Raw genomic sequence first — 9,571 nt, forward strand, 5'->3', positions numbered from 1 at the left:
GGCGAGACATCATCTATACAATAAATCAAAAAATCAGCCAGGCGTGGTAGCGTGCACCTATAGTTCCAGCTACTTGGAAGGCTGAGGCGGAAGGATCACCAGAGCCCAGCGGGTCGAGGCTGCTGTGGCTGGGAGTGGCCACTGCCCTCCAGTCTGGATGACAGAGTGAGACTCCAACTCAAAAAAAAAAAAAAAAAAAAGAAATCCTAACATTGCCATTCAGAAAGTCACCACCTTAAATCCAGCCACACTCCTTGCTATACCAGGTCTTGTAGAACACTCCTGCTCAGAAACATTGGCTATCTCTAGGGCAGTCAGAGCAGATTTAACAGATATTTCTCTCTCTGACCCAGAACATGTCTGGTACATAGATGGGAGTAGCTTTGTCCTAAATGGAGGAGGAAAAGCTGGATGTGCTATCACTCCTACTACTGAACATAGGAAGTGCCCATCCCCCCAGGCATACAGCACAAAAGGCAGGACTCATGGCCCTAACCCGAGCACTTGCCTTAGGAAAGGGTAGGAGGCTTAATATCCACACAGATTCTAAATATGCTTTCCGTATTTTACATCCACATGCAGCTATATGGGACAAAAGAGGACTCTCTTTTTTTGAGTCAGAGTCTCACTCTGTTGCCCAGGCTGGATTGCAGTGGCACACATAAGGCTACCACAGCCTTGACCTGCTGGGCTCTGGTGATCCTTCCACCTCAGCCTTCCAAGTAGCCGGAACGATAGGCACGTGCTATCATGCTCAGATAAGTTTTTATTTATTGTAGAGACGAGGTCTTGCCAAGTTGCCCTGGCTGGTCTTAAACCTGCAGGCTCAGGCAATCCACTTGCCTCGGCCTCCCAAAGTGCTGAGATTACAGGCTGAGCCACCGAGCCCAGCCCATGTGAATTTTCTAATCCTTTTTGAACATTGGTGGGAAGCTGATGTAGAACAACTGTTTTTCTTAAGTTAGCAAAAAGACGATCTAATCAGCTGCTCACTTTTGTCAAGCGCAATATGTTGTCATAGAGTCAAATACTACAAATATGCCCATGGGTTTCCTAACAGATGTTCTTTAACCTGGTCAGAATACAAAATCTGTGAACTCAAATGTTTCATCCAAACCCCCAAAGAGTCATCAAATTGCCTTTAACTTCATTGGGTATATTTTCTCTGTCTAAGCTTTTAGTAAAACAAGCCAAACTAGATGAGCCTCGGTTCTGAGACCGTTACCCTACTATTAACGGATTCTCCATTTAGAACGACCTCTGTACTAGTATTCCTGTTCATGTTGACCCTAAATACAGCTTGGCAGATAGACTGTGCCCCCCCTCTCCCCCGCTAGGATTCCATCAGGGGTCAGATGACTTCTGCCATGACCAACATTGTAATGTGGGGGCCTTCCAAGAAGTATGGGCAACGCTTTATTCCACTCCACCTCCTATGGACTGGGTAAGGTTGGCACTTCCCCAAAATCCATGGTTCTTCGAAGTTAACACTTCCTCTACACTTGGGTGGTATTATTAACTATATCTATGCATACAAAAGCAGCCAGTAACTGCATCCCCACCAAGGCCGAAACTCAATTCAAATTAAGATAGAATGGAACTAAAGTTCTGGGGTCATATACTGTCCAAAATTCCAATCAAACTGTCCACTTTGTAAACAGCACAGCAATCTTAGCTAATTACTGTGGCCGTCTTGTAGCAGCCAACCGGTTGTCTTGTGAGGGAGCAGAGTTGTTGGGAGGACTTTTACACTCAAGTCTTCAAGTACAACCCCATCATAGAACCCAAAGAAACCTAGAGACAGGCTGTGGGGACACCCACATTTGAACTAAGGACTTTGCTGGTGCAATACTGGGACCTGCATGGATCTGCATGGATCCCTATAGTGGGTGACAACCTAGCTGGGGTAGCTATTTACAAATATATTCTACCAGATATTTAAGTTTTAATATGATGTGATCACCGTGTAGCAGAATACATGTCTCTAGCTCTGGCACTTGTTAACCAGGAGAAGTGTGAAATCAGACAGTACATAATGACCAATCACATGGCATTAAACTTACTGCTGACTAAGGCAGGTGGGCTGCATGGAATAGTAGATTGTGTTTGTTATACAATCATGGAAGACCTATAACACAACATCTCTAGTTATGTTGACAAACACACCATGTCATTACAGCTGTCAAACACCATGGTAGCTGCATTAGCGGCCTTTATTATAATACTGCTAGCTCTAATAGTATGTACCTTTGCATGGTCCTCTGTGTGCAGACGCTAAGTACTCTACTACCTACCGTCCCCTTGACTCTTGTCCCCATCATCCCCTCCTCTGGCATTAGGCTTAGACAGGTAGGGACATCTCTATGCCCTGATTCAGCAAGGAGCAGCTACAGAAGACAGACCACCATCCACCTTCCTCAGTAGTAAATAAGAATATTTTAAAACAACCAGAGGAGGGAATGAAAGGACAGAGCCTAAAATGGAGTTTCTCTGGTCACCATCTTTGAGCAGACCTGGTCATGTACTTCGGTCAATGCTGCATACACAGCAATAATCATTAACTAGAAGAACAACCAGTTTTCTAGCCCCAGGTATGCTCCATTCTACTTGGTCACAATGTGCTAAGATTAACATCTCCCAAGAATTTGTCTTTCACTGACCTGGCTCAGCTCTTCTTATGTTATTACCTTTGTCCCAAGAATTTGTCTTTCGGCTTCGGTCTAACCCTTCTCATCTATGAGATTGACCACCTGTTGTCGCGGGAAAACAGAGAGACCGTGACACCAAGGCTATCTTAGGAAGTAGTGTTTTTATTAGCGCCAGCGAGACTCAGTGGGTTAATGCTCCAAGACTGAGCAACCTGGAGAAAGAGAAGAGGGGTTTCATACACTAGTTTAGGTAAGAGAGGGGGGTTGGGTTGTATGGCTATACATTTTTCTTTGGAATTTGCAAGGTTGTATTTAGCAAAACCAGTTTTTCAAAGAACAAATTGTCTCCAGGGTATACATGACAAGCAGGAGTTGTAAACTGATAACTTCACAAAGAGAGGATGCAGGGGTGAGGGGGGTAAGGTTGTGAATTGATTACTATCTTGCATTTTCAGGAAAGTGGCTTGGTTTTCTCATGTCCCATGTCTAGCAGGTTTAGAGCTTGCAGGATGATTTTTAAAAAGGAATAATTTTAACTGTTTTCAGTCCCTCTCTGCCACACTGTGATTGGCCACCCCCACCCTTCCAGTTGTCAGAGATACGAGGAAACAGACCATCACCAGGGAACCAGCTCTCTTTGTTATCTTACCCAAGGATCTTTGTCTGTCCTCCTGGAAAAGATCTTATAAACCTCCAACCCTAAGCATTTAGTGCCAAATGTTCCTTAATCATCTGGTCCCCTCTCCAGTCTTGAAGAGGTGGATCCACCCTCTCGCTCTGATCTACTTTCTGAATAAACTCCCCTTCACCTTATCTACCTCTTGTGCAATTCTTTGCATACTCACGGTACTGACTCAACTCACTGACCTAACATGCGGTATGTTGACATTACACAGGAAACATTGTTAAATATGTAGGGATGTTTAATTTTCCTTGGAGTGTATTTATATGTTATTGGTATACATTCAAAATAGTATGACATTGCTATAATTCTGATATGTCTTAGTATATGTTATCAGAAATACTAATTATTATGTTAAATTGTTGTAAGCAACTGAAATAATCCAATTTTCTTGTCAATTGTGCCTTTGACCATGACTGTTTTAAGATTTAGTCATTTACAATTACTGTTTTTCTTCAATCCTTTTCAAAAGTGATTTGTAATCAGCTAGAGGATTCTGACAGATGCTCTTGGGTGCAGGTTTCTGACAACTTTGTGGATGGTGTCAATGGACGAAAACAAAAAATAAAATAAAATAAGCTCCCAGGACTTATATTGGAGAATGTATGTGTTTATAAGGATTGCTGATTCAATATGGAACACAACAAGAATTAATTACATGGAATGAACTAATACAAGACTGAAATGATTTTTATGATCTTTTTATTCGAAGCGTTGCTAATTCTTTTTATTTTCAGACTCAAGAAAGCTTTTTTTTGGAGACATTTACTACTTTTTTTTTGAGTTGGAGTCTCACTCTGTTGCCCAGGCTGGAGTGCAGTGGCATGGTCATGGCCACTGCAGCCTTGACCTGCTGGGCTCAGTTGATCATTCCACCTCAGCCTTCCAAGTAGCTGGAACCATAGGTGTGTGCCATCACACCCAGCTAATTTTTTTTTTGTAGAGATGTGGTCTCACCAAGTTGCCCAGGCTGCTCCCAAACCCATGGGCTCAGGCAATCCTCTCACCTTGGTCTCCCAAAGTGCTGGGATTACAGTCTTAGACACCACGCCCAGCATAAAACATTTGACAATTGAGTAAAGTAGGCTCTTATGAAAAAAATTGAAGAATATTTCCTCTTTCTACCTAATTTCTCCAGAATCTGGAAATATTGGAAATCAATATTTGTGAATATTGATTTATGGTAATATAACTATTTGCATAAATTCAATAAGAATCCATTTTCTTTTGTAATAAGACATGATTGGCGATACTGGTTATTTTACCAAGGCTTTGGTTGGAATGACATTTCAGATATGAGCAGGCTGCTTTGAGGAATTGAGATTGAGATCTATAAAGAGCTGATAAAAGCCCCTGGAAAGGCTGGCCTTGTACGTTGTGAGCTCCTTTGCAGGGCTCCTGACCTGTGGTGAGTGGAGATGTTTGCTCTCTGATGGGCCTGGACTCTCGAATTATTTGGGGATCTGGAAGAGAGGAATTCACCCAATTCATACAGATGTTTGCAGGCTCAGATCCTTGGCAGAGCTCAAGAGATTTTAAGAGGTCTAATCTGATTCCTTATGGGAAATCATTTTCAACAAAACCAATTTAACAATAAGCCTGTTTGCAAATACTTATTTTTGTTGTACATTATGCAAATGATCAAGATAAGTATAAGACTAAACTTATTTTGAAAATAAATTGGTCCACTTTGGGAGGCCAAGGTGAGGGGATTGCGTGAGTTCACGGGTTGGAGAACAGCCTGGGCAACTTGGTGAGACCTCATGTCTGTAATAAGTCAAAAAATTAGACTGAGTGCAGTGACTCAGCCTGTAATCCCAGCACTTTGGGAGGCCGAGGTGAGAAGATTACCTGAGCCTGGGGGTTCGAGACCAGCCCAGGAAACTTGGCGAGACCTCATCTCTACAATAAATCACGAAAACTAGCTGGGTGTGGTGGCATGCATCTGTAGTTCCAGAAACTTGGAAGGCTGAGGTGGAAGGATCGTATGAGTCCAGCAGGTCGAGACTGTGGTGGCTGTGAGCATGCTACTGCACTCCAGCCTGGGCAACAGAGTGAGACTCCAAGTCAAAAATAAATAAATAGCCAGGCTTGGTGGCTCAGCCTGTAATCCCGCACCTTTGGGAGGCTGAAGTGAGTGGATTGCCTGAGCCCGCGGGTTCGAGACCCGCCTGGGCAGCGAGACCTCATCTCTACAATAAATCAAAAAAATCAGCCGGGTGTTGTAGTGTGCGCCTGTAATTCCGGCTACTCGGAAGGCTGAGGCGGAAGGATCACCAGAGCCCAGCAGGTTGAGGCTGTGGTGGCCAGGAGCGGCCACTGCACTCTAGTCTGGGCAACCGCGTGAGACTCCAACTCAAAAAAAAATAAATTAAAAATAAATAAATAAATAAATCTACCTTTCTTTATTCATAACTGTCTTGGCCAATTCTTTTTATTTATTTATTTTTAGTTGGAGTCTCACTCTATTGCTCAGGATGGAGGGCAGTGGCACGCTCACAGCCACCGCAGCCTCGACTTGCTAGGCTCCAGTGATCCTTCCGCCTCAGTCTGCCAAGCAACCGGAACTACAGGCATGTGCTACTATGCCTGGCTAATTTTTTTATTTATTGTAGACATGCCGTCTCGCCAAGTTGCCCAGAGTGGTCTCGAACCTGAGGGCTCAGGTAATCCACTCGTCTTGGCCTCCCTAGGAGTGTGGGGATTACAGGCTGAGGCACGGAGCCCGGCCTTGGTAAGTTTTTATTACCAACCTACAACTCCGGTCATACCAAGCCCACCACACACGGCACGTAAGTTTAAGGACAGAAGTGGGCCGGGTACGGTGGCTCACGCCTATAATCCCAGCACTTTGGGAGGCAGAGGTGAGAAGATTGCCTGAACCTAGGAATTCAAGACCAGCTTGGGCAACTTGGTAAGACCTCGTTTCTACAGTAAAAATGAAAAAATTAGCTCCGTGTGGTGGCACGTACCTGTAGTTCCAGCTACTTGAAAGGCTGAGGCATAAGGATCACCAGAGCCCAGCAGGTCAAGGCTGTGGTGGCCATGAGCGTGTGCCACTGCATTCCAGCCTGGGTGACAGAGTGAAACTTCGGCTCAAATCATTGCCTGGAGCTAGTAGCTAATAGCCAAGGGACTTGCATTACAGGGCTGCATCTATTGTAAACACCTAAGAACAGTATTTGAGATTTCTCAGACTTTGCACTCTGACAGACCCAAGGCCCCACCTGGGCCCAGAATACATATCAGGAAGCTGGCTCTACCAGTGCCATCCTCCCCGAAATTGGCTCTGCAACAGGAAGACAGTCTCAACCCCACCCGGTGATCCCACCAACACATCAGCAGTCCTTAGCTGAGAAGTCACCGGAATTCGCTGACGTGTACACACGCCTCCGGAAAGCACAGGGGCAGAGTTTGGGGGCGGGGCATCTGTGTTGCAGCCTGTAGGGGCTTGGGGACTGAAAGTCCTTAGTTCCAGGGCTTTCATGTGCCTGGAAGCTTGAAGGGGCACTTTTCGTGTGTAAAGGTAGCATGTAGGTACCTGGGCCTGCATCCTCCGCGGTGAGAACAGCTCCTCACAGGGTTCCCGGGGACACCTGAGAGGGACCCCCATGAGGTGCTCCATGCAGGACTGCGCCCATGCCCAGTGCCCAGGGAGCAGATGCCAGCTTCTGTGGTGGTTCTCATTAGGCAGCCAGGCAATAGCTGATTCTGATGCCAAAACCAGATTCAGCCCATGGATTCCAGCCAATCGACTGATGTGTTTTCTTCGCCCTTCAATGTATTTTTTTAAAGTTTTGATTTAGTTTCCAACACCTAAGGAATTCAGAGACTTCACATAAAAATCTAGGTTTACAGTGTCTCTGGAAGAATGGGAAGCCTGGTACCTGGGTCCACGTCCCCACACGGCAGCAATCAGCTGAGCTTTTTTGGATGAAACAGAGGCTCTCTGATTTGCCAAAGACCCCACCACTCCCTACTGTCCCCCTGCCTCCAAGTTTAGGACTCCTGTTCTCATCTGACCTTTATGAGTCAGTGTCCTCCGGTTGCACTCTGTGCCTGCTTGGTCTCTCTGGTGGCATCTTTGGACCCACAGCCTCCTCTGCCCCCTGCCAAGCTGGCATTGGTCTGCCGGTTACGACATGGAACTCCTTGAGGGGAGGGGTCTTGGGGTCATTATACTTGGATTCGGCATGGCCAGTCACAGACCTGTAAATATTATATCATATAGTGGAGAAAAGTTTATTGTTTTAACATCTGGTACCCTCTCCTCAGAGAAAGAGACTTGTCTTGCTTGAAGAATTTGACGATCATTGTTTATGGTAGGAGGGGCGCCCCAGGGTTTGGAGGTGGCTGATGTCAGCACATGTGGGAAAGTTGTTTTCCACGGGAAATGAAGAGAGCAGGGTATGATGGCTCATGCCTATAATCCCAGAACTTTGGGAGACCGAGGTGATAGGATTGCCTGAGCCCAGGGATTTGAGACCAGTCTGGGCAACTTGTCTCTATGACAAATCAAAAAATTAGCCAGCCATGGTGGCGTGCACCTGTAGCTCCGGCTACTTGGAAGGTTGAGACGGAGGGCTTGCCGGAGCCCAGCAGTTCGAGGCTGTGGTGGCCAGGAGTTTGCCACACACTCCAGCCTGAGCAACAGAGTGAGACTCCAACTAAAAAAAAAAAAAAAAAAAAAAAAAAAGGAAGAGATTTCTTTTGATTCCGAAGAAGATGGTTAGAGAGGAGGAAACAGAGAGAAGATAGAGGAAGAGAAATGAGTCAGGAAAGGACAGGGCAGGGTGAACCCACAGTGGCCTCAGGACGGAGTGGTCCCAGGCCACACTGGAACAAGTGATGTGCCTGTCGCAGAGATGGAAACCCCTTCTCTCCTTCCCCGGGGACCTGTTCTGCTCACCACTGTGCTGTGAGTGCAAACTCTCTGTGGTATCTGGAGAGGGGCTGAATCTTGAGGTGAAGCTGGCCTGGGTCATGCAGGATGGCCCACGTGACAAGCAGGTGATGGCAGACAGTGGGGCCTGGCTTCGGGTATCCAGAGCTTGCAGTTGGGGGTGCCTAGATGCGGAGGCGGGCAGTCCGTTTTACTAGGAACTTCAGGCACAGAGAAGCCCTGACTCTAACCTGGTTAAAACAAAATGAAGCCAGATTTTCAGAAGGAGCCAGACTTGGGTGCCGAGAGGGGGAAAAAAATCTCTGAACTTAAATAAAATGGCTGAGCAGTCCGTTTATTTTGGGCTTCTCATGGTTTGGGCTGATCAGAGTTGGTGGGGTCTGGGGAGCTGCCTCAGGGACTGGTCCCCTGGCCTTGGGGGAAGTCTGTGGGGCCTGGGCTCAGTTCAGGGGCTCTGAGATGGCGTACAGCAGGCCAGTCAGGAGAACCAGGCCTAGTGCAGCCATGGCGATCAACACCCTGTCCCACCAGATCCCAGGGGAGGCCCAGGGTGCCCGCAGCTGCCAGCCACAGCTGCCCAACTGGTAGCCTGTCAGCTGGCCCAGTGGGAGGTGGGTGGCGAGGCCCGGGCTAGCGCAGTGGACATGCAGCAGGGCCTCGGGCTTGCGGTCCTCAAGCCAGAGGCGCAGATAGGTGAGACTGCAGTCACAGTGCCAGGGGTTCTGTGTCACGTCGAGGGTCTGCAGCTGGCGCAGGTGGTCAAAGGCTCCCGGGGGCACAGAGTGCAGGCTGTTGTTGGCCAGCAGGAGGTGACGGGTGTGAGCTGGCAGAGCAGGCAGGGCCGTGAGTCCCCGGCCCCTGCAGTCCACCCACAGCCCCATGGTTTCCAGAGCCCGGCAGGTGCATGGGATAGGGCAGTCCTTGGTGGCCTCTGCTGTAACCCAGAGCAGGAACAGGGCTCCCCAGGCGGGCATCGTGCGGACTGGCTGCAGAGAGAGTGGCTGTGAGAGGGGGCCTGGCAGCCTCCACTCTATCCCCAGGGTCATCAGGCACCATGGGAGCAGTGCAAACTGACAAAGGACCAGGGGCACTTACTTCCCTTCTCAGACCTCAACTTTCTTCCCTGTGAAATGGGCTGGTGACTGAGGGAGGTGAAGAGAGTTTCTAGTCCAGGTATGGCTGACCCCTGCTGGTCAGGGCAGAAGGCAGGATAGTGAGGGTGGCTGTGGTGGGGGGATAAAAATGTTTTCGGAGGCTGGGTGTGGTGGCTCAAGCCTGTAATCCCAGCACTTTGGGAGGCCAAGGCGAGAGGATTGTCTGAGCTCAGGGGTTCGAGAC

The 9,571-nt window shown here is 47.7% G+C and overlaps 1 protein-coding gene across 1 annotated transcript; it reads right to left on the reverse strand.

The window, feature by feature from the left end:
* Positions 1-8,536: 8,536 nt before the first annotated feature.
* On the reverse strand, positions 8,537-9,216 carry GP9 (glycoprotein IX platelet). Its single transcript, XM_008066483.1, has one exon. The coding sequence runs from the start codon at positions 9,205-9,207 to the stop codon at positions 8,674-8,676; it is 534 nt and encodes a 177-aa protein (XP_008064674.1). The 5' UTR covers positions 9,208-9,216; the 3' UTR covers positions 8,537-8,673.
* Positions 9,217-9,571: the final 355 nt, after the last annotated feature.

The sequence above is a fragment of the Carlito syrichta genome, unplaced genomic scaffold (assembly GCF_000164805.1).
Source record: "Carlito syrichta isolate Samal-C Ts95f unplaced genomic scaffold, Tarsius_syrichta-2.0.1 Scaffold308955, whole genome shotgun sequence".
NCBI classification, from domain to species: Eukaryota; Metazoa; Chordata; class Mammalia; order Primates; family Tarsiidae; genus Carlito; species Carlito syrichta.

Excerpts from the sequence above, each read along its gene's own strand:
- GP9 (XM_008066483.1), bottom strand. The coding sequence starts at position 9,207 with ATGCCCGCCTGGGGAGCCCTGTTCCTGCTCTGGGTTACAGCAGAGGCC.